The sequence below is a fragment of the Morchella importuna genome, assembly GCF_003444635.1.
Source record: "Morchella importuna strain M04M26 chromosome Unknown Morimp01GS041, whole genome shotgun sequence".
Taxonomy (NCBI): domain Eukaryota; kingdom Fungi; phylum Ascomycota; class Pezizomycetes; order Pezizales; family Morchellaceae; genus Morchella; species Morchella importuna.
The window spans coordinates 329,131-353,751 of NW_025763438.1; the positions used below are offsets into that span (position 1 = coordinate 329,131).

The following is a 24,621-nucleotide window of genomic DNA, read 5'->3' on the forward strand; positions in this document are numbered from 1 at the left end:
CTATCATATATGGTAGATTCAGATCAGGAAGCCTCAGGCCCATCAGAAGTCCATAAGGCTGTCAATAAACCCCAAAAGCCAACAATCCGCTCGATCACGAAATATCACTCGGCATCGAGACTGGAGGAGAATCCTTCTCCATTGCAGGACAGACTACCTGATGTCCCAGAATTCACCCCGATGAAAGAATACTATCCTGTCCACGCTGCTTACAATCAATTACCCCCTGCTCTCAATGGGTTGGCAGCTACCCCCATTTTAATATTCAAATTGTTCTTCCCAGATGCGCTATTTGATACTCTGGCTACGAATACCAATTCATATGCGAGATCCAAGAGGGAGGACCCACTAGCTACTGGAAGGAGCTGGGTAGACATATCTGTCAAAGAGCTACGAGTATGGATTGGTATTTGTATATATATGGGAATATTTAAGTCACCTGCTTTGGAGGATTATTGGAAGCATGATGGGCTTCATCCACTCCACCCTATTACCAAATACATGAGCCTGACTAGGTTTGAGCAAGTCAAGCGCTATCTGCATGTATCCCCAGTCAATATTCCAACCCATACAACAGATGGCTGCCGCCTCTGGCATGGAAAAATTGACATTTTGCTTGATCAACTGTGCAAATCTTCTCAGGCCTACCGGGTACCTAGTACAAATATCAGCATTGATGAAGCTATAATCAGATGTACAGGTCGCTCATTGGATACCTATAAGATGCCCAGCAAGCCAATAGAACATGGGTTTAAGTTTCATTGTCTCGCAGATCATGGGTATATATGGGATTTCCATCGCACCTCTAATCAGGTTGGGCCTGATCCCGTACCTACAATTGAGGGATTGACACCAACGGGAGAAGTGGTATATTTTCTTGCAAGCAAGCTACCAAAAAGGAAAACATGGCACATATACTTTGACAATTATTATACAAGTCTCCCATTGTTGGAGATATTGAGGGGGCGGTTGGATGTGGGTGCATGTGGGACAGCTAGGCCTAGTTCAAAGGATTTCCCTCAAATTCTTGCAATACCGAAGAAAGATGTAGGGAAGGTTCCTTACCACTTCAGGGCAGGGATGGTAATTAGAGGGGTAGGGGTTTTACTATGGTTTGATAATGCCCCGGTAACAATGATGACTACAATACATCATCTGAAGGGGGAACAAGCCGCTGTGATGAAAATGAGGAAACGACCCGGAAGGAAAAGTACTAATAATAAACAAGCACTAGCCGAATTTGGAGACAACCAAGAGAAAGAGCTAGAGATTCCCGCATCTTTCAATGACTACAACCACCATATGGGTGGGGTGGATATTGCTGATCAATATAGAACGTACTATGATACCCAGTTGACGACATTCCGGACATGGTTCCCAATTTTCTTTTGGATTCTAGACACAATGCTCATCAACGGATTCCATATACTGTCAACCATTGTACCTATTGAGCACAAGCAGTTCCGCCTACAAGTAGCTTGGGATCTCATTCTGGAGGGGTCAAGAGTGGGGGAGGTTGAAGGAGGGAGTATTGGGAAGTGCAAGTCAACAACCACAACTCTTGCTGAAACAAGCTCCAAAAAACACAAGTATGTGACAAATTTAACTATGCTACCACCTTCTAGAGGCGATGGAGAGCATCTACCCGAGCCCTTTCAAGGCCGTGATGAGTGTTGGTTGTGTAGATATAAATTGAAGGAGGCAGCGAAGACTGGGACTAGCCCAGGGGGGAGGGGACATAAAACTCAATGGCATTGCCCAACATGTGAAGTACCACTCTGTATGGTAGCTAGCCGCAATTGTTTCACTGAATTTCATAAAATGTAATTATTCTATTCCTCGAATATTATCTATCAAGGGCTGGAGGGGTAATAGGGGATTCGATTTTTTGCACTAAATTTGGTGCAAAATCCGCTACGGTCCATGGGATAGCTACCAACCACACCACCGCATCATCCCACCACATAGCGCCGCCGCACAACCAACATCGGGACCCGCAGCGACCGGCGTAGATATAGCGACACCATACCTCACGGCCTGTAGTTAAGGTTCTATCCGGGAGAACACCGAACAAGCAATCTCAGACGTCTATTGAAGCAGAACCGGGAATGGAGCTGAAACGTCCAACACGTATGGTCAATACGGAGGTGTAGCCAACTCCAACATTTTGAATAGAACCTAAATAGGCATCCTGCGTATTATATATCGCTCCGAATCATATTTGGGATTGACCATACTGCCGTGATGACCATACCCCACTAGTGAAGGAGTCTATCCTCCATAGTGCTGGGATATCGCCGGCGCTCGTCCGGCCACAGCCGGTCAGCGCATTTTCAGGTACAACCGCCCTTGATGCTTCTAGTTGCATATTCTATTGCAACAGCTGGTGCTGCAGAAAACGTATAAACTCGAGACCTAACTCCTTTACGCCATGCCCTTTTAGGTAGCATATCCCTGCTCAGATACGTCGAGTGATAGTACATGACCAAGCTAAACGAATGATGGGTGGCAGCAAACGATAGCAAAAGCCATTCCTCTAGCTTCTTGAGTGCTCGATTATTCTTAGTGTATTCCCAAACTCGGAAAATGCGGCCTGATAATCCTGTTTCCATTTCAAATGTCATCCGACACCTGGCATTATCGTAAAGAGAGTAGCCCTACGGAATATATCCTCGCACGTACAGCCGCATTCGAAAAGTACTGGCACCCTACTATATTGAGTCGTTCATGAATTATGGCCCACCAAAAACCATGGCACTCGCGCATACTCAACTTATTGATAGGTATGACCGCAATAGAGACATTGCAGCTCTCTCTGGCAATTGTCTCGAATATGAGAATTGAAAAGCAGAAAGGACTGCCTCGTGAGTTTGGCTCGGAGGTGCCAATACTTTTCAAATGCGGCTGTACGTTACCTTTGTATAAATGGACCAGGGGAGCCTCCAAAATCCCAAAAAAACCCGTACCAGTTTTTGAAGAAGCTCCGGATATCCTCCTAGATAGATGCCAGAATGATTGAGAGATCATCTTTTAAGGAGATGAACACTTCGCGTCCATCTCTGATATTTATTTTCACAGACTTAAGCTCTATGGATCCAGATTTAGAGGCGTGATTCGCCCAGTTTTAAAGGCGCGTCAACATGTAGGCTAATCTTGAATCCAGGTAAGTTGCGAATCAATAGAACTTAAGGACTTATCTGTAGCCGCCAAGTTAAGGATTAAACTGCGTTCGCGCCAGAAGGCTTTGATTCGGTCGAGCCGCATCTCATAGGTGCCCATAGGAGGCGCTCTATTCGGTAATTCAGCCTTTGGCGCGCACGCGCTATTTGTTGTCCCGCACAAACAAGCACACTGCGGGGTGTCAGTTCTTCGTAGGCCAGAGCTAGAGCCTCACTTTTATTTCACCCCACGACGTCGGCCAGGCGCCAACTCTCTGTGCCCATCCCCAACATTCTGTTCTTCAATTCAACCGCTATCACGAGCTTGAAATGTTCAAGATCTTTTCGCAAAAGAAGGTATTTCTTGCCAAGTTGGTTTGTCTTCTCAGCTCTGCTTGCCAACTCAGATAATAACTCGTGCTTGATCATATTCAGAAGTCACGATCAAACGAAGCTGTCGAGCGCGAGGCATTCGGCCTAAAGGAGTTTTCTGCTGGGATAAACCCGATTATAGAGTACGTTTCCCTCCCAACAAAAACATAACTAGCATGTAGTCGTGTTAATCCGTATATAAATCGCTTCAGCATTGTTGCAATTCATGGCCTCAACGGCCACCGCGAGAGGTCCTGGACCGCCGATAACGGCGTGAATTGGCTCAAGGATTTGCTGCCGGAGAAGAGCCCGAATGCGCGTATCTTTAGCTACGGGTACGATTCGAGGACGCATGGTCCGGTGTCGGAGCAGCATCTGCATGATCACGGTGTGGCGTTGGTGTCGGATCTGAGCTTGGTTAGGAGGTCGACGCAGGTAAGCTTGGTGTTTGGATAGTTTGAACTAGCTTGGCCTATCGGTTGGTGGGCTAGTGGTTGGGCCCCAAGATAAAAAAAATCTGACATGGCGTGGTACATGTGTAGACGGAAGGACGACCAATAATCTTTATTGCACATAGTTTAGGCGGCATCATCTGTAAAAGTGTAGGTTTACCCTTTCCTCTGCTTCGATGGATGTGGCTGGTGGCATGATGAGTTAAGCTAAGTCCTCAAGGCCTTAATACACGCTAGCCTGGCAAATAAGGACCACCTCGTCGCTCATAAAGACATTCATCTCTCCACGTACGGCATCATGTTTTTTTGGGACCCCCACCAGGGTGGAAACGACGTCCCGCTGGCCAAATCCCTGATTAACATCGCATCGGTATTCATCGATACCAACACAAAACTGCTAAAGCACCTAGAGATGCACTCGGAGATGCTGGAACATCAGAGCAGTTCAACTCAATCAGCGGCCAGTTTGAAACAAAGTTTCTGTACGAAACTTATATGACGCCGACCCCTGCGGGGAAAAAGTTGGTAGGTTCTTTCTTCTTTAGTCCCCACCCCCGCCGCCATAACCTTGCTCAGTGTTTTCTCATGGACTGCATGTAGATTGTACCGAAGTTCTCCGCGGTGATACCAGGCGCAATCAACGCCGAGGAAATTGGGATTAATAGAAATCACCGCGAGATGGTAAAGTACCGATCGGAAGAGGACGAAGCGTTCCGCAAGATATATCTTACGATAAATCTTATGATAGCTAGTGCGTTCCCGCACACTATCGAGAGACAGAGACAGCTACAGGAGGCCGAGCAAGAAGAAACCGACTTAAGGTAGAGAATACTACCGGGTGTAATATCGGGTATAGGGTGTCAACGCTAAGGAACTGCACTCTAGCTGGGCTGTCGCATATGCATGAGCCGTCGGCTGGAATATTGAGCTTATTTCTGGAGATTGGAATATGGTGAACAGGGAAGACTTTTTTTTTTTTTTTTTTTTTTGGTTTATTCGTTACTAGTTTCACCGTTTTTCTTTAACTGCTCCAAACATTTCTTAATAGCTTTCAGATAGAGAGAGTGATCGAAAAACCCTTTCTAAACTATAACGTACGACGTGGCATCTAAATTCGGTGCAAATCGTTGGGTTCAGTTTGGGCCCGTGGGTAGGACATCATATATTTGCCCAAGTTCAAACGGTCTGGAGCTACTATTATAAAACCTGTCGAGCTTTAAACAAGGATTTATTCGCTCGAGACACCACCCCAGAGAAGAAGAAAAATCGTTGGGTTAATAACAGAAAGATTTCGTAACCGAGTGATATATGATGATCGAGTCCCCGATTAGGTTACAGCAGAAAAGCACCTGGAACTCCGTTAAACGCGCGTTAGCAATCGATTTATGATAAGATATATCGTGTACAGGTCAAAGATGGATATAAAATTATATTAGGGTTTGTGCTATGTGAGTTGGACACCGAATATCCTTTCAGTGATTCCACACCTCTAGTTATAGAGATTCACCATTTTACAAATAGTCTCGATCATATAGGCCTTTAATAAATCTTTCTTAATAACTATGCGTGTAGGACTACAATAGAAGAGACACCTCCAGGTGCAGGGTTGGTTTCTATGTATAATCTTGTAATAATTTGCTAACATTGAAATTTCCTACTAAATCCCGCGCGCTTAACCTTAATTGGTAGGTGTATCGAGTGCGATATCATGATTAACATCAAACGGTGATTGCAGCTAGTATTGCAATAATCACACTCCTAAAATACACATTCTAGGCCAGTAACCTAAACGCTCCCCGCCTTCTTCTCAAATCCCGGTAGCGTGATAGGCTCTGACTTTCCACTCTCTCCCCAGGTCAAAGCGCCGACATGCGGCTGCACATTCCAGTGGAATGTCAGCGTTACATTAGTCCTCTCCGCCATCTTCCCAGTGATATCGTTAAGCTTGTATTTCGGCTTCTGGTTCTTGAGGTTGATTTTTGCCTTTGCGGGGGTGCTGATGATTCGGTCCCAGATCACGACTTCGTTCTCAGTCTGTAAAAATTAGCGATCTGAAGCTATGCGATTAAGAGCGCGCGGGGAGTGAAGCGGTGGCGGGATATACAAATTTCTGGCCTGGGTAAGAGACGGAGACATAGGCAAAGACCTGCTTGGTGTTCCAGTTGAAGAGGGGTTCCAGATCTAAAATTGTTAGTCCCCAAATCAAAGCGCAGGGAACTCGAGTGAAGGGGAAGTATCTTACCGGCTTCAAGGTCGAAGTTAATCGCTGCGAGCTCATGAGGTTTCGAGGAATGGTATTGTCGGACTCTGCCTTTCGTTCTATAGCACACCATCAATATCCGCCAGCTTTAGTCAGGTCGCGCTTCACGTACACTTTGAAGTTGGTAATATCTACAGCTGTGCCAGCTGTTGGTTCTGTTGGAAACAACACGCTTGACAGAGCTACCAGCGATGCGACACAGAAAGCAACCGTTGTGAAGAACCCAAAGACATTCTGAACGCGCACGAGTGAGGAATGCATATTTTGTTCGTACGGGGTGATGGTATGTGGGTTAGTGGTTGGTGGGACACGGGGTGGTGGAGTTGTTGAGAGAGGTTTGGCTTGTGGACACCGTCGTCAATTGTGGATTGAGGCTCAAGTTCGTCCGGGCGCTAGTCCTCCTTCGGTGCTTGAGTGTCAGGGTTTGTCAAAACGCCCGATATCTAAGATCCTCCAAATCACACGAGAGAAAGAAGACCTACTTTAGGTAAGCCATTGAAATAAAATCATGTCTAATGCAGTAAGAATACGGCATTACTACGGTATTCTTTTTGAAATGCCATACTATTCACTAAATCCCGCAGTCATACAGTACTGATTTCACCCCGTTTTTTGATCGTATTGTACTCGGGCGTTCATTAAATGGTCGGATATCATTGCAACTAAGAATTCCGACCATCTAATGAACGCATGGGTACATATGTGGATTATATTTATGGTCACCCCATATAAATAATCCCTGTATCATTACTTGCGTTTTCTGGTTCTTAGCCCGAGGAATGATGTGGTGTGTGCAGTGTAATATTTCTTGAATCCTTGGCGTCTGCCTTAAACTCACTCTCCCCTCTTTAACACGGTGGTACTCCTGTTACAGTATTTTCATTTGACTACTCGGCGATACATTTCTACATCAGAGAAACTGCTATCGTCGTCATCGACACTGTTGCAAAGGTCTTATATATGCTTTAATTTACGCCCGAGATCTGTATAATTGTTTGCTAATACATATTTATTACCTAGAACACGATGGCCGATATACCTCCAGGTTATGCAGTACTCTCCCGAGTTGATTACAAAAATACAGTTTTCAACCAATTTGTATGTCCTATCGAGGAAATAGCAACATACAAAGTGAGTCAACCGTCGATACCGATACTCTATTATAATTTATGGCTTTCTGAGAAAAATAGGGTTTGAAGGCTGCGGTTCTTTTTTTTCTGGCCGAAGGGCACGATAGGCTTCTTGGACCCCGAAGATTTCCAAATCATGACACCAGGAGGGTATATAGTGCACGCTAAGTACTGGGACGACTTTTATGAACAGCAAAAAAAAAGATATTTCATATTTGTTTTTGCTAGCCCAATACCACCCCGGGTCCCGGCCTACTGAGATCGATAGGAAGTCCCGCAATCTGTAGCTATGGGAGGGCTGTGCTATATGGATATGGTGATTGTTATATGAGGATAATGCGATATCAGATTCCTTAAGTTGGTTTGAGTGGGGTTGGGGGTTGCCCGTTTGGTCGGTGTAAATAATCCATGTTAAGGGCTCAATGATACTACCGGAAGATCATGTATATGGTACATACTCTAGATAGACCCTGGTCTCGTTCATTTAGGCAACGATGCCAAGAATACTTCAGTCACACGCAGATAAATGTATGTACTGTTTAGGGGAATGAACTATATTTCTAAAGCATTTAATTAAAAGAAGGCGATATACAACATTAAAAGTTTTCTTCACGTTACTAAAGGGTCATAACTAATCGGAGTATGGTTGAGCAGAAACAAAGATTATAAAGAGAAAGAGTTGGGACTATTGAAGAGTCACCCTCTAGCATAACTATATTCGAATCATAATGTTTATAGCATTAGATAGAGCGGCCTTGGGACGCCCTGGGATAGCTTCGAGGTAGCGCTCTCCTTGAAGCCAATGTAGGCCAGACGTTGGTTTCCGGTCGTGACACTCCAGCTCTTGAGGTCATAATATGAGGCGATGGCATGGACCAACCAGCGTCTAAAAAATTCAGTATCCACTAGCCAGTATGTGATATTGGGGGGGAGCTTACCCAAAGGAGGCACTAGGGTCTGACAGCAAGCTCTCAAAGAGAACCTTCTCCGTCACCCTCACATCTGCAATAGACAATACGGACGAACTCATATCCTGTTGTCTTTGCTGGTATCTCATCTTCTTGCTAATGAAGACAATCTCCTCGTCCGACTCATCCTCCACGTCCTCGATATTGACATGAACCGGACTCTCTGGACGTTCATGCTCCATCTCGCGAGCGGTTTCTTTTTGTTCACCGAGGATGAACTTCCTTACTTCCTCCTCCAAAACATGAAGTAGATCTACAGCAGCATGGGAACGCTTCAAGCGAGCCTTCAGCTCCCTTGGAACCTTATCAACAACCTCCTGCTTGGACTTTGCATTGCGTTGATGTCGCTTTTGAAAGGCAGGAGTATCCCACAGGGAGGCGAATTCGTATGGAACATGCTTCTGGGAATGCAGAGGCCTAGGCTCCCAATCTGCGGCTGAAGGAGGCACAGCATGGGGGTTTGAAAGCAAGCGATCTACACAGCATTAGAACATGAACTACCAAGAGCGCCAGTGTAAAGATATGCCAAGTACCATTCTCCCAGCGTTGGCGACGCCGACTACCCTCCTTTCCGCGCAGCAATGCTTCGCGACGTTTCAAACTATCTCGGCGTTCGGTGGAGGCTGCTGCGGCACGACGAGCCTTTGCGGTGGAAGGCTGTGGTTCGGGGTTGACGTCGAGAGGGATAGTTAGGGTAATGCCAGATGTGGCAAAACTTTGAGTATTAGGAGGAGTAGGGTCGACGGGAGCGGGGGACAAGGGATGGATAGCCATGATGGGTGGTGATGTTCTTCAATATGGTTGGGAAATGGAGGTTGAATACCTGATATAGAGGGGGAATGTCGACAATTGAAATGACAGAATAGGATCACCTATAGGCTAGAAAGGAGAGAGAAGGGGGATGGAAGGGAAGTTAATTGGGGGGGTGGGTGGTAAAGATAGATGGACGAATAAAATGGATGGGGGTCAGAACGGGGGGGCCGATATCGTGGATGGCTGAATAGATAAGCAGAGATGAGACCCAGGGACATCCGGCTATCAGACAGATGCGGTTAACGGGGGATAGGAGAGCCGAGATAACCCTAACCCATGACCACACAGACCTTATCGTGCTAGCACGTGAAGCCAACGATGAATCACAGCACAGATCGTGGGGACGGGAGGTGAGGCCGTTATCTAGCGTAAGTTGTAACTTGTAAGGTCATGGGCGGCCCAACAAGCCAGGCAAAAATGCTTACTCCGCCGCCAGAGCTGCCGCCTGCATTCGAGGCTCCAGCTTTTGTTACATAATCATAATCTGTGGTACATGCCGTAGAGTACCCAATCATACTGTGCTACACTGTACTCCACTTCACACCATGATCCATACTTATCCCATGAAACACATCACCTCCCTCCCTTCCTCCTCTCTTTCTCATCTTCTTTTGTTTGCCTGAACGCTTTACTTTTCCTTTAATCTTTGATCTTCCCGTACTCTTTTTTTATTTTTTTGCCCATTTACTACATGTCTATTTCCCTTCTCAGCCTCTCGTACCCCACAACTGACACCTGATAATCAATTTTCATCGTTTGTAGCTTCGTTGCCACCCTTGCCGCTATTGGAACTCAACTATCAAACAACACCAACTAGATTCGGCGAGTTTACTTCGCTAAAGCCTCTGTATATGAGCAGTATAGGATTTGATCTCTCCCCGGTGATTGATCTTCTAGATACACTCTCCGCGGGACCCAAAAACCCATTTGAACTTGATCCCGGGGCTGTGGCATCTGATGCGTCTGGTGACGTGAGGTCACTGGGCGACTTTTCAGCTCTTTGGAGTTTTCTGAATGATTGTCACAATGACTCTACACCGCTTCCGTCTCTAGACAGCATCCTTACTCCACCTCCCTCCCCTCCTCCGCCGCCGCCGGTTGATTCCCCTGAAAAGGGGACATCACGAAGGAGAAAGAGGAGAAGGAGTCCCAACGTCACGGTCACACTTAATGGAACATCTATCGCCCCCGAACAGTCCCCGGCTACCGATAGCACCGAAAACCATACTGATACTACTGAAGAGATACCTCGCAAACCTCCTCGAACCCGAATTCGTGTTACTTCGACTTTCGCGAATTCCGCGAATTCCGCGAATCCCGCGGAAAAGACATCCCGATCCACGCCCCGCATCCGCCTTACCCCTGCCAGCATTTTGCCCCGCGACGACGGTTTAGCACCCGTCGTCCAGAGCAATTCCCTACAGCGTCCGGTAATTCGGACCTCGGGGCTGCCTGTTAGCGAGCGTAAAGCCCAGCTAATCCAGATGATAATACGCCTCTTCCCCTCAGACCGTGTTACCCTCCTTACGCTTGATATTCCCCGTCCCCTTGCGCCCCAACCCACTGACATACATGTCTTTATCGACAATTCAAACGTGAGCGCACCAATTCTATCTACATAGTGTTGTCCTTGCTAACTCTGACTAGATTTTGATCAGCTTCTATGAACTGATTAAGCAGATTCGTGGTCAACCCAAAACCGCGCGGGTTCGCGCTCCTAAGTTCTCGTTTCACAATTTTTCGCTCATCCTTGAGCGCGGACGACCAACCGTCAAAAAGGCCCTTGTCGGTAGCTCTCCCATCACACCTGTTATGCTTGAGGCCGAGGCTCTCGGATATGAAAATAGCATTCTCGAGAGAGTCGTTAAAGAGCGAACTGTTAAGTACAGTTCTTCTTCGGGCTCTGATACAAACAGCCCGCTGAAGACGCGTATGGCGAAGGTGGAACAGGCGGTTGATGAGATTCTTCATCTGAAAATGATGGAGTCGATCGTCGATTATGAGCCGAGCACACTAGTTCTGGCATCAGGTGATGCGGCGGCTGGGGAATACAGTCCGGGATTTTTTAAAGTGGTGGAGAGGGCATTGACGAAGGGTTGGAACGTCGAGCTGGTGGCTTTCAAAAAGAGCTTAGGATTCAGCTATAAGGCTGCTGAGTTTAAGACAAAGTGGAAGGGTAAATTTCGGTACATCCAACTCGACCAGTTTGCAGAGATGTTACTGGACGAGTGAGGTTACCTAATTTTACCAAAACAACTATATCTTTCCGCCTTTTCCCCTCTATTTTTTCTTTCTTTCTTGTTTTATTCTCATTGTTTTTCAATGCGTTTGCGCTTGGACCTTATTTGTGTGCGGTCTTCAAATTTCTAGGGACTTTTTTTTTTGTCCCACTATGTGTTTTGCTTGTCATTTTTTTTCTCGACGCTTCAAGCAGAAAGTTACTGGATAATGACTGGAATCGTAAAGGTTCACTAACCACATGTTTAGTCTATTTTTTCCAGTTTATTGATTGCTTTAATGTTTCCTAGTGCTTTTTTTCCTTTTGTTTCTTTTCTTTTTGTATGAGGGGATGAGGTGCACCGTATTTTTTGTGTGCGTGTGACTGAGCTTTTGGGCTGGTCCAGTGTTGTTGTTTGATATCTCTTTGTTTCTGAGGTTTGATTGATCTCTGCTATACTTGCTCAATGTTAGTAAGTGATAGGTGGTTGGAAAGGAGGGGAATTTGGGTGCCCCGAGAGGGATGTACTCCTGAGTGGATCTTGGTTTTGAACCAGAGCATTGGATAGTAAAAGCGATGGGGAACATATTTGATGCCAGCTCAGGTTGATCTTGGCTGGCGATCGTCGGCCGAAGGGTTGTCTGATCTACCTATATACTAGCTAACTTGCTAGTTACATTGTTATACCAATATCAATGTTCTATTCGGGGCGATTGACGTTTTATTTGAGACGATCGATCTGTTCTCTAAATCACTTGTTCTCAAGAATTTGTTTCAGTTCATAATCCTCGTGCTGGTGGGTGAGAGGGGCAAAATGCGTGGCTTTTGCTCTAAAATGCCGATCACTTCAACTTACTTGCCAGGCCGTCTTGTTCAGCATTTCCTGGATGGACTGGATTATACCAACGACCCACAACATAAGAGCGCGCGCGAGACGCAGTTTGCCTCTTGGTAATGGGGAAGACCGGCCTCCAAACTACCGCTCATTCCAGCACATCCACAAACACCTGCCAGCCGCTAATGGCGCACGTATAAGGGTTCTACAACGCACTATAACTCACAGCTTGCAACCCTAAGACAGCCGTCACTAACAACAGCAACATAGGGAGTTTGGGCTGGCGTCGGACTAATCGGAGGGCAAGAGCATCTGGAGGGATTATGGGCGCGTGGAGTAAGGATTGTGATGGTGGTTTGGGGGGGGGGGGGGGGGTTCATTAAAGGGCGGGCCCCGGTATCTACCGGAACGAGTGCTTGGGAGGGGACAATGATATCGGTCACGGGTTGATCGATGATAGGTTCTTCTAGTTGAGCCCATCGGCCGGTGGAATATTATGGTCGTGAGCGCTGACTATGAGAATTTCCTGAGGTTCCAGCTCTGGGAGGAGGAGGAGGTGGTGGTGGTGGTGGTGGTGGTGGAGGTGGTGGTGATGAAGTAGATATTAGAAGTTGCAGTTACCGGGTTTCTCCAACGTCTTAACAAACGAATGGCATCTCAGGACGGAGATATCGGCGGCGCGCTATATATCCAGTCTGTGCCATAATGGTTCAAGAGATGGTATGAAGTTAGTGCCCGCATGATGCTTCATGTGTAGTTTTAGTACTTAATTAGTTTTCAAATAACGAGAGATTATCAACTACTAACACTTTTAACCGCCCTCAATAATGACTTTATCACATCAACATGTCATCCGTCCATAATAGAGGTCCACCTAGGTTTAAGCGCGGTTTATATCTAGCATTAAAAACGCTGCCATAGGGTCCTAGAGTCCAGTTGAAATCTTACAGCCCTAGGCACATTTTTTTTCCGGCACCGTGTTTCCATCCCCACGTCATTAGTCCCGGCTCGTTGATGCATATACGGCACGTGCAGCACTGTAAGTACAGACTCGGCACTGAAGTTATAGCTATGCGCCCCAAACTAGTAAACCACGATAATGATCTGTATTTCTGTAGCTCCAGCACGGAGACACACAGCGAAGCTTCGATATCCATAGTTAATCATAACAAATCACTCGGCTGCTAGTTGAGTTTTCGGTTCACGTGCTCTGCAATAACACATGGTGTAAAATGACACGGTTTGTTATGGCCGGTCCGAATAGAATGCCTACTCGACCTCACGCCGAGAGCACTGACAAAAACATCTGGCAGAGCCAGTACGAAGGATAGATTTCCAGCCCTACCACTCATCCCTTTCTCATTAGAGAAATCAAAAATGGAAATAGCTTCCTAATTTATTTAATTAGAAAAAAATAAACAAAAAAGAACAAAAAGTACTGCAACCGGCGACCAAATCCAGTTACTACTCCCACCCCTGGCTCGAACCCAGGACCTTCCGTCGTCCTGAGCACAAACACTCGGTGTCTAACCCGACGAGCAGTCTAACCACTAGACCACTCGCCCATGTTGGTGCTGTTCTGGAAGTGATATTTGAGCTTGGCAGTGTGCCAAAAGGAAGCAGAACCCCTAACCCTTCAATAACAGTCCTCAGCCATCCATAATGCTTTAGTACTCATTCTAGATCATAGCGGACTACAAGTGTTTGTGTCATGTGCTATTATAGAGCACTTCTACCGAAAACTGTGTCATTTTAGATCTTTTCCGTAAATTCTGTGAAAGAGACTGATGACGTGTAAAGGCTGTCGATATCCACTGCTAGAGATCGGCGGTGTAAGTTCTCTGTAGCTAGTTTACCCATTCAGCTGTGTTGGCTACCCTGCCACTCTCTCGACCGGCAGTTGTGGGGTGAGTGGAGATTCTGCCTAGATATTTAGTACGCCGCACCCGAGTTCTTCCTCGCTCATGGTGCCTCTGGCTCCGGTATCGATGTGTACCCCCATAGTGGCTAGATATCCCACATCTGCGCCCGCCATTATATCTCACCAGCCAAGTAGGTGAACAGGTTTAGTCCTCTAATCGACCAGCGGAGCTCGTTTTGAGTAGTTACATCCTTGGTTGTAAAGTAGAATTGTAGGTGATGCGTCTGCGTTCCTTGTCTTTGTCATTGCGTCCAGTAGGTGCTCTTTTAGCGTGTAGTGTATACTGGGTAATGGTAGATGCATTTTGGTTGTTCTGGTGACTATGGCTCTAGTATCGTCCACAAATACGAGCGTTCTAGTGTCCTTGTCTTGCGATTGAGCATATGTCCCCGATAACATATAAGGAGAATTCTCTAAAAGGATAAGAGAACTCGAGGGCCCTATCTGTCCTTACCTCAAGGGCCCCAAGGACAATTCTTGGCATAGTATACACTTGTATAATCGGCCTGATAAAGATAAGATTAATAGATCAAGTATAGAGAGTTCTTGTGGTGCGGGTGCCGCTTTTTGCTCTTTAAAAACTGCCTCGAGATTCCTTGAGGCACCCTGAGAACAATGGTGTCAGGCAAGGAGGTGCATTAATGGGGGTGAGGCACCTCAAAATCTATCTCAAACCTCGCTCCAAGTGCTTTTATAGACCATATCATATTGCTCTCTCTCAACTTGGTAGACTTCACTAGTAGTTGCCAATATAACAACCGGAGACGGTACTACGCACACACAATTATTATAAAGGGTTAAAGTGCCAGTACTTCTCTATATTAGCTACAAAAGTAACTACTAAGGCGCTCTCATGTTCTTCAGAAATAGGAAATCTTAAAGCAGCCATAGAAAGGTTTCTAAGCGGGGAACGTTGGATGGCATGAGGCCGCGTCTGGAGGGGTTTAGAAGCCGAGTGATAAGTTGTGATGTAACTATCTACCCTGCCATGTTCTGAGACGGTATTTCATACTCGTGCTTACCGCTTGTTACCAGCCAAGACAGAGAATCTGATTGCTCAATCAACCTCCCTGCGGGACAGTTCGGGTTATTTCGTCAAGAATTTCACCGTTTTTCGCGGCTGTATGCTGTCCTGCTTGATCAGCGGCGAGGATATAGCGCCATAGTAGACTCGTATTGTCCTGTTTTCCGTCTTATCAGGTGATTAGAGCATCATAGATGATCACTCGCTAAACACCACAGTAAACCTTGATGTTTAAGTGTTTAATAATGATCGAACATATCAAGAGCGTTGTTACTGCTCAGTTAGTACCTTTAGAATCTAGTCACTGATATTGTTAGATTAGGTTTGAAACACCAGAGGTGGCGAAGAGTCGAAGTAGGTGACATGTCCTATCTGGAGTACTGACATCAATTTCCATTCAAAGGGATCGGGGCTCATCTACAACGGTGGATCGAGACTGTGATTCTCTACCCCGAATCCCATTATTTGAGTTCTGTATCTGATTTATAGCCTTCTTCAAGTTCGAAGAAGGTTTCTAGATGAACAGTTTTTAGCCCGGTGACTGCCTGTTTGCCCATACGCCTTACATTTAACCCTAGGCCTACAACTGTTTGCTGGTTTATTAGTTTCCTAGTTTACTTATTAGCTTACTTACCAAGTTTGCTGGTTTACGTGATTAATTCACTGTTTGCCTTATCCTCTCGGGAACCCTAGACTAGCAATCATTTTTACTTTGCCTGTTTGCCTGTTTACCCCCTCCAATCGAAAGCCTAGGGCGGCAAAGATCCAAAGGTTTGCCCCTATAAAGGCAAGCCCTAATTCGAAAGAAAAAAAACTTATGGGCATTAAGATAGAGTATATAAGGAGTCCTCCCCTCCCTCTTCCCTTCATTCTCCATCTTTCTCCTCTCCATCTTTACTACCACCAGCTATCGGTGCGCGCTCATCAAGAAGCCTGAAGCTATGGGTATATCGTTTTGTCCCGCCGGTCGTTAGAGTGTCCATCGAGGGGACTGAGACCCGATGTGATTGCGTCCGCAGTTTCATTCCCATCATCAACGGTAGTCAGAGTTTTCATCAAGGGACCTGATACTGGATGAGATATTCTTCTTTATAACCATAACTAACGGTCATCAGAATAACCATCAAAGGGACTGAGACTAGATGCAATCTCTTTCTTTCTCATCGAAATCAGTATTCGCCGTTCTCATCAAGGGACCCGCTACTGGTTGGAATGCTTTCTTTTTCTTCCTGATCATCAAATTATCGTTTCCTCATAATCTTCGCCACCGGTCCTCGGAATAACCATCAAGGGAGCTGGGACTGCGAGGGATGAACTCTTTTCAATATTCCATCGGTACCCGGGGTCAACTCAAGAGCCCTAAAATCGACAATTCGATTTCCTGTAGGTATGGTCATCACCACCGATCGCCAGGATATCCATAAAGGGGCTAATATTGGATAAAATGATTTCTGTTTCGTATTCGACTTACTTTTCGAACACCATAAGTACGGAGTTCTCATGAAAAGGCCTGACACTCGACCGGATGATTTACCCCCCTCATTCCCATAACCGCTAGTCATTAAACACTTCTCATCAAGGAAATTGGGAATGACTAATTTCTTTTCGCGGCCACTGGTTATCTACCAAGGGCCCTAGAGCAGGGAGTTCTTTATCCGTCGATCATTGGAATAAAAGAGTTCAGGCGGGGATAGCTCTCTTTTTCATCACCACCAGTAGTTGAAGTCCTATCGAAGCCCCTATCATTAATTGCAATAATTTCTTTTCTTACCCCAAACGACATTGGGATTGCCATAAAGGGGACTGAAGCTGAATGGGACCACTTCTCATGCCCGAAAATTATTTGCTTTGAAGTTCTCATCAAGAGCCCGAGACTGATTTTCGTCTTCCATTTACGACCCCCGGCGACAAAAATACTCATCAAGTGAGTTGAGACTGGACAGCACAATTACTTCGCCGTAAACCTCGGTAGCCAGATCCTCCATCAGAGCGTTCGGTATTACAAAGGATACGATCTTATTATTACTAGTACGGGCATCATATATTCCATGAAGGGATCTGAAATCAGATAGGGTTATTTCGTTTCCTCATCACCGCCAATCGCCTGAATTCAAATAAAGGGATCCGATATATCGAGTGATTATTTCTCCTTCTCATTCCAAGCATCAGAATACCCATAGAGGTGTTCGAAAGCGGGAGAGATGAGGCATTTTCCACATCATCACCAGTCCCAGACGTATGATTAAGGAAACCGGAATAGGACGAGATGGTCGCCTTGCCACCACGAGTCGTGAAGTTCCCATCAAGAGATCTGAGAGCGGATGAGACCAACAATTTTCCTTGTCAACACTAGAATGGGAGTCCCTCAAGGGCCGAATAGTAGGGTGCATGAGATGTTTGCAAAATCAGTATTGTTCGTAGTAGTTCCTATCAAGGATTACGGACCGGGAGCGCTAATCTCTTTTCCGCCCCACTACCGCATCCGGTAATCACTTCAAGAGCTTTGATTATGAATAGAGTAACCTCTTTTCTTATGATCCCTGGTTCTCAGCCGTTCGTTACTATACCCCTCAAGATATAGCGTTTCTCATCACCAACCCGCATCAGAATTCCTATTCAATGACCTGAGGTTTGCTGGAATATTTTCTTATCTCTCCTTACGACTGGTCTCAGATACTCAATCAAGGGATCCCATACTGTGAAGGATTGTTACTCTCGTAATTACCATGGGCAACCAGATACTTCATAAAGAAGTCTAAAGCCGATGGAATGGGATCTTTCAGCACCACTGCTGAGTATTAGAACACCCATCAAGAGGGGTGAGACGGGCTGATTTTCCTTCATGGTCACCACCGACATCAGATATTCCCATCAAAGGATCGATGTTGGATGGGGCAATTCCCGACCCCCCCCCCTCGCCACCGATATTAGGTGTCCCGTCAAGGGGTTCGGGATGACCACTTTCTCATCATTGGCTACTGGCAGATGTTCCCATTAAAAAGGTTGGTGCTGTCGGACATGCTGGGTTTTCTTGTTGTCGTGGATCGACGATCAGATGTTCCATTAAAAGGACTCGTTGTTGGAATAGATAAGTTCTCTTCTCATCGCCACCGGCTTTATATTTCTCATCAAGAGAACTGATGTTGAGATGTGACGTTTTCCTTTCTCGGTTATTGCCGTCAATAGTTGAATTATCCGCTCAAGGGGCTTAGTTGGATGGAAAGACTTCTTCCCATCACCACCTCGAACAGTATCAAAAACCACATAAAGTGATCTGAGGTAGGAAGCAAGGGAGGCTTCCCTGTATTGGGACAGGTAGTGATCTCTTTTCTGCTCACGTACTCGATCATGAGGAGGTGCTTTCTTTTGTCGAGTTTCTATTGCACACCCTGGCGTGAGAGGGCCGTTGTTTCTCTACGGCATGGTTAATATGTTTTCCGCTCCTCATCTCGTGCTTTTTGTCCTAAGGAAGGCTTCTCATTAATACCCTCCCGCCCACTCCGCGTAAATATATTTTCTTTTCACAGCATTGGACGGATGGTATTCTCTTTCTACCGCCCCTGCTTTATTGTTCGAGCAGCGTTCTTTCTATCGTCCCCCTTGTATGATAGTGGATAGACGTATATCTGGAGATCGAAAGGGGACTTTTTTTTGGTTTATTCCTATCCTTGCTAGCTAAAGGCGAAGGTTCTCTTCTCACTTGCTTCTCTCTGCTGCCCTCCTCTTAGTTAGCTCGTCGTGAGGGAGGTTCCTCTTGCCTATACTATTGTAACTTGTAAGGAGGGATATCTTTATAACGTTCGTCTTTTCAGGTCCCTACATATCCCTTTGTGAGTATGACTATCTTCTCCCTTCTTTTCTCAGGCTTATTAGAGTGCCACAACATTGTACACGGGTTTACTGGTCAATTATTTCCCTCTTCACACTGAAATCAAAATGGTTCCTTTTCGTGCTCCTTTTACGCAGCCGTTTGTGAGTTCTCCATTTGTCGCCCTTTCTTTTCTCACTCCATACGGAGGATCTCTTCCCCATGGTATAGATTAGGTATCCTTTTGTCCGTGTTCATCAAAAGTCAGGCCCGCAACCCATCACCTACCGGGCGAGGTGCTTTCTTCCTCTAACCACCCGCTCGTGGTATATTAACGCGGACAGCTCCCACCTCACGTCTTTCTCCCTTATACAAGATATACCTGTACCATCTTTCTTTCCCTCCCCTTCTATCTGGAGGATTTTGTTAGTATCCCGCCGCATAGGGAAGCCTGCATTGCTCGATTATTTACGATCCCATCATCTAGGTATCGTGGTGAGATATCGCTCCCTGGTTTGATCCTGCAGCTTTCGCGGTGTGTCTATGTTTATGCTCAGGCTTGCTGTTGGGTATAAGATGCTGAATTCGTCTGTCGAGAGTCTCTGGTGCGGTTATATGGCGAAGCCTCACAGATATTTCGCGTTGTGGCTAGTGTCGTGTTATTGACTGCAGTGTAGGGTGTATGCAGATGATGCGCCGTTGTTCCTGTTGCTGAGCGGGTCTTGAATCTGGTGAGGAGATTATCCGCTGAAGATGGTGGTTGATGTGGGCAGAAAAAAGAAAGGAAAAAATAGGAAGAGATAGAAAAGAAAAGAAAAGAAAAAGCACGAAATTGCAAACACAAGACGCGAGTACCAGCGGCCCGATATTCGAACCATAGACGGAGAGGAAGAAGCAGCGGGGTGAGAAGCGTGAGGAAGCCCAACGGCGCAACGGTGTCAGTCGTTGCTCTGATAGGTGAAGAAGTGAAAGAAAGAAAGTTAGGAGCGCGCACAGAGGTGTGCGTCTTACGTATGTGACTGCCCGGCTAACTCACACAAAGTTGCCCTTAGGGCACGGGGCTAGTGCGGGTCTCTGTCCGCTTGTTCGCTCTTGCATACATGTACATAGAAAGTGGGAGGAGCGTCCTTTTTGGCGGTGTCAAACCTTCTGCCGCAGACAGGACAACATAAAGATGTTCTTTCCTCTGTCGCGTTTTTGAACTTGCTCTTCACACGCACACTACTTTTTCACAACAGCTCTAGTTATGCTTCGCCGGTCATCTCGCTCTTCGGCAGTGGTCCCCCGAATGCATGTTGGTCCACCGGTCTCGAAGACTACCCGGCGCCTCGCCCGCTGAACCAAACAACACTACCGACTGCAACAGCGTTTCCTCCCGCGCTTATACCCACCCAAAAACCACACAACCATATCACCACCACCATCGCGCGAGAGTAACTCTGAATCGCGGCCGTAACCGCCTGTCGCCGGCGATGCGGTGCTTAGGTCACAGTCACAATCAACCCGCCGGGCAGGCAGCACAGCTTTGAAACCATTATCTTACCCTTCCGCCGCCCGTCGCTCCCGGAGATGACACATAACGAAGTACGATATCCCTTCGGATGCCCGGGACGACCGCCACACCCTATGATCCTGAAACGGCAACAGGGCTATCCAAATACACCACTGACTCTCCGAGCATGGACGACTCAACGTCATGACGGGACTCAAGGTCAAACAGTGATGATGCGAACATGAAATTAGGATCAGACAAACGATAGGCCGTAATGACTCTTCGGGCACTATATCGCCGGTTCACCAGTGTCTCTTGCTCCTCCAGAACGTGTTTTCGGGGGGGGATATCCACCGGAGCCTGAGGTTGAAGCACAGCGCTGGCCTACAGACAAACGGTAGCTTGATGCATAGCCTTTAAAATAGGTGCTAGCCCGGAAGGAAATCATATGTTGGCTGGTATTGAACCAATACAAGCCCGGCGGAGTACACCACCAACAGCTACAGAGAAGTAGACAACCTGCTACGAGCACCCGCGGTGAGACTGGGCGCACAGGACCACACGAGGTCTATCAGGAAGTGCATCAAGGGGACACTCCTGACGAATTAGGCAGTAGGGCAGGTTCAGCAGGTCTTTCATATTCCTCTGTCTGTTTACCCAGAGCTGGAGGACGTTAAGGGGGATTCGATCTCAGACCCTAGAAGTACAGGGGTGCGAGTAGCGCAGAAAAAAGGGATAAAGCAATGGTATGCTCCCCCTACAAGAAAGACATTGAGGTAATTACCCTGGTCATAGTCTACCAAGTAGAAAACCGAAGGGATGCCGAAGGTCATCGTGGACCTTGCGCGGGGTGGGCCGGGGGTGCTCGATATGGCGCGCCCGGAACGTACGGTAAGAACTACACAGAATAAGTCTACAGAAGAAAGGGTATGCTCTCCCTATAAGAAAGGCATTGGGGATGATCACCCGCTCATGGTCTGCCGGGCGGAAAGCCGCGGAGATACCTAAGCTACTGCAAAGACGAGCGTAGAGTTCCCGCTGCGGTGCGGGTGGAAGGAAGTACCGTCAGGAACTTAAGGAGCGGAAAAGACCGCTAGTAGATAAGCGCAAAAAAAAAAAAAAGAAGGAAAAAAACCATAAATCAAAACCAAAAGCCGAAGCCGAAAAAAAAAAGAAATACCAAGAAAAAAACCAAGAAAAAAAAAAGATAAGGCAAAGATCGAAGAAGAAGTAGTAGAAGTTTGAATGCTTTTCCGGTACAGGTAGGTCTTTGGTAGAGAACCACTATCCATGGCAAGATAGCCAAAGGTAAGGGAAGACATATTCTTTGGTAGGGTATGCTAGGAAGGGGGGGAGGGGGGGGGGGGGGGCATTGCCCTTGCAGCACGGAAGAAAAGGTAGGTCGAAATCCGCATCTGCCAAATTCAGGATCAGGGGAGCGAAGAGCGGCTTCACCAAACATCCGGTGTTTGTCAAGGTGAGTGGAAACAGCAACAAGATTGCTGAAATGTAGGTACTACCATCTCATGTCCATGATAGCAAGGACCCCAGCATCTTTCCAGGACAGGTGAACAAGGAAAAGACAAGCTTCCTTCACGCCGAAAGAAACGCGGCGAACCCCCCGCCTGACTTCCGGGGCTAGCTGCAGAGATGGAATGAACCAAAGGCGCCCGGGGGCGCGGGTTGGGATGCGTAATCCAGTAGCCGCCGGCTTAAAGCTGACAAGGCCCTCTGTGGTCAAGGCCCCAGTTCTAAGAGGTAGGTTAGTTCCCGATTGGACAACGAAATATACGTGCCCGCCATTGGGGTGCGGTCGGCGGTATCAAGCAGTACGACGTTGGTCAAAAACAAGATGACGACCTCATCCCAACCGTTTTCTAGACTTTGTAAAGAACCAGTACACCAGGTAAGTGAGGAACCCAAATACCCGGCCCCAAAGCAGGTGACAGAGCGAGTGATAGCCCATGAGTGGCTCACAAGTTATCACTCGCATCATGAGTTATCACTCGCTATCTGAAGATGAATCAAGCATATGAATCTATCGATATCAAGCGTTCGGTCTTGGTCTAGTTCAACGAGTAACACCCATAGAAGACCTCCACTATGTCGGACAGCTTCCTCTAGGCAGAGCGGTATTTATCTAGGCCATACGAACTATCCACTTGCCTCTTTATCAACCACCGGGCCGAATGGTGATTACAGTATGCTAACGCAACGTGAAAGTCGTGAGGTATGGTCATGTTCACGCCTTGCATGGCATACTCTGTCTTCAATCCGGTTTGTCGGGTTATATGATATCCCGACAGTTGTTGTTATATCAAGCACTGGATATAAACAGAGGATATAGATTTCTGTAGGTAGGTCTCAGTCAACCGTTTACACCTCCCACCTGGGGAGAGCGAACAGCAAACTGTCACAGATCAGCGGAAAGTGTGTAAGAGCCGACCAGGTAAAAACTAGCAGGTCACGACCTAGAGCGACCCAACCCAGCTCAATCCTGAGTGGATTGCAGAATGTAACAGATAGTTGGATCAAGACACTACGATGCTGTAGGCGGTTGATGAAGCTCGGCAATCCATAAACAAGATTAAAATGTTCGTTGGGTACCTAAGAAGCGACGAATCTTTTATTGCAGTTTGCGGATTGCTTGTGTTCATGAGCTGCCTATGAAAACAACGCTGGTTAGAATATGTGCGCTTGCTTGAAGAGGGTGGAGGTAGGTCTTGATATTGGTTTAATGGCATCTATATGCCATGAGCGATCCGCCAAGAGGCTCTGGAGGTGCAGGATCTGGGCTTGAACGAGCGGGGGGCTGACCTAAGCTTTTAAAAGGCTTTGACCGCTTAACTCAGCTTTTGGCCCATACACGAAAATCCACGTGTCATCATTAACGGAAAGATACAAACCGCTCAGCGGCCATGCTGCAGGTTGCTAGTCTTGAAATATCGTAGGAAGTAACGTAACGAGATATTGTTAACACGCTCGTTCAAACGCCGTTAAGCTTCGTTGGCTAGTGAGTCCTTAGAATACGGCAGGAAGCCAAATAAGAGAGTAGAGTACAGCAAGAGAGTTCATCAGTGCACGTTAACCATATCATCTTCTGTCACTCTTTGCGACTTGGGCTGACCACCTAATCAATAGCTATGTGGCCTAACCGGGGTGCGAGAAAAGCTTAGCTGCCCACCTAGCTTCGCACACCTATCTTAGTACATCGTGATGCAGATTATTTGAAGAAATGTCTAACATGGCATAACGATTACGGCGTGTTGGATGTGTTAGTTTCTGAGAGCCTATAACAACTACGCTACGGCACCCACTTAATCTACTCATCATCGTCAATCCCACATCCCTTCACCCGAGCACGTTGAGCACTAGAGTCTACGGACACTCGATACTGGCTAGACCTCGAGCACCATGGCCAGCAGCGCGAGAACGCCAAGAACCGGAAGTCTTTAATTATCAACCTTTTCGTATCTCAAGTGAAGATCAACACCAGGACCGCTTCTTCCATAAAACGCGCAAAGTACAATCTGTAGGTTTTGTATAAAAAGCTTGAAATGATTTCTCCCCGCTTTGATGATAAACTGTTGACACCCGATCATAACTCATCACTCGCGTCATATAAAATCACCCGGTCATGGGTTATCACTCGCATCATATGAGATCACTCGGATACACAATGAATGACCCTTACGAACATACAGCCTTCAGGTCATGGTGGTTCTACCTATAGGATATGAGTGGGAGTAAATGTATAGGACAACTAATATCTTTGGTTGTTGACCTGTAATCGAGTGACTTTCTTAGGAACTACCGGTCCTTGCTCCATTGCCGCCTCGGGGATTCATCTTCAGGCAATGGTATTTCTTAGTCTGAGATGTACTTTCGTTCATCTTACATGAGTATCTGTTATTTATCTCGTCACCGGGCGCTTGATACTCCGCCCTCTGTCTATTTGAAGGAATAAGGATTGTAAATGTCATTTATCGGAGAAACGAGACTGGCGACCGGTGTTTTCGAGCATCAAAAGATCTTTTCGTTAACTCTTCATAAGTCTCGCCTTCCTCTATCCTATCAATTACTATGCTTTGGGACGCGTTTACCTCTCTTTTCCTGGTCCTGCCGAGATGCATCTATACTCCGATCTCCCTCTGACCGCCTCTATAGGAT

General features: G+C 46.6%; 5 protein-coding genes across 5 annotated transcripts; 3 read left to right on the forward strand and 2 right to left on the reverse strand.

Moving 5' to 3' along the window:
- Positions 1-3,488: 3,488 nt before the first annotated feature.
- LAJ45_10081 (uncharacterized protein) lies at positions 3,489-4,807 on the forward strand (the record flags this gene model as incomplete). The annotated part of the gene is made up of 7 exons (XM_046119612.1): positions 3,489-3,515; positions 3,594-3,673; positions 3,743-3,965; positions 4,073-4,132; positions 4,203-4,352; positions 4,427-4,507; positions 4,583-4,807. 7 exons carry the CDS (start codon positions 3,489-3,491, stop codon positions 4,805-4,807), a joined length of 846 nt encoding a protein of 281 aa, XP_045967243.1.
- A 960-nt stretch (positions 4,808-5,767) lies between these two features.
- LAJ45_10082 (uncharacterized protein) lies at positions 5,768-6,503 on the reverse strand (the record flags this gene model as incomplete). The annotated part of the gene is made up of 4 exons (XM_046119613.1): positions 5,768-6,016; positions 6,087-6,163; positions 6,225-6,301; positions 6,355-6,503. The coding sequence occupies 4 exons, from the start codon at positions 6,501-6,503 to the stop codon at positions 5,768-5,770; spliced, it is 552 nt and encodes a 183-aa protein (XP_045967244.1).
- A 518-nt stretch (positions 6,504-7,021) lies between these two features.
- Positions 7,022-7,540, forward strand: LAJ45_10083 (uncharacterized protein; the record flags this gene model as incomplete). The annotated part of the gene is made up of 4 exons (XM_046119614.1): positions 7,022-7,040; positions 7,117-7,193; positions 7,263-7,373; positions 7,433-7,540. The coding sequence occupies 4 exons, from the start codon at positions 7,022-7,024 to the stop codon at positions 7,538-7,540; spliced, it is 315 nt and encodes a 104-aa protein (XP_045967245.1).
- A 564-nt stretch (positions 7,541-8,104) lies between these two features.
- LAJ45_10084 (uncharacterized protein) lies at positions 8,105-9,114 on the reverse strand (the record flags this gene model as incomplete). Its single annotated transcript, XM_046119615.1, has 3 exons — positions 8,105-8,258; positions 8,311-8,815; positions 8,874-9,114. 3 exons carry the CDS (start codon positions 9,112-9,114, stop codon positions 8,105-8,107), a joined length of 900 nt encoding a protein of 299 aa, XP_045967246.1.
- Positions 9,115-10,004: 890 nt separating this feature from the next.
- Positions 10,005-11,385, forward strand: LAJ45_10085 (uncharacterized protein; the record flags this gene model as incomplete). Its single annotated transcript, XM_046119616.1, has 2 exons — positions 10,005-10,748; positions 10,801-11,385. 2 exons carry the CDS (start codon positions 10,005-10,007, stop codon positions 11,383-11,385), a joined length of 1,329 nt encoding a protein of 442 aa, XP_045967247.1.
- Between the last annotated feature and the right edge of the window lie 13,236 nt (positions 11,386-24,621).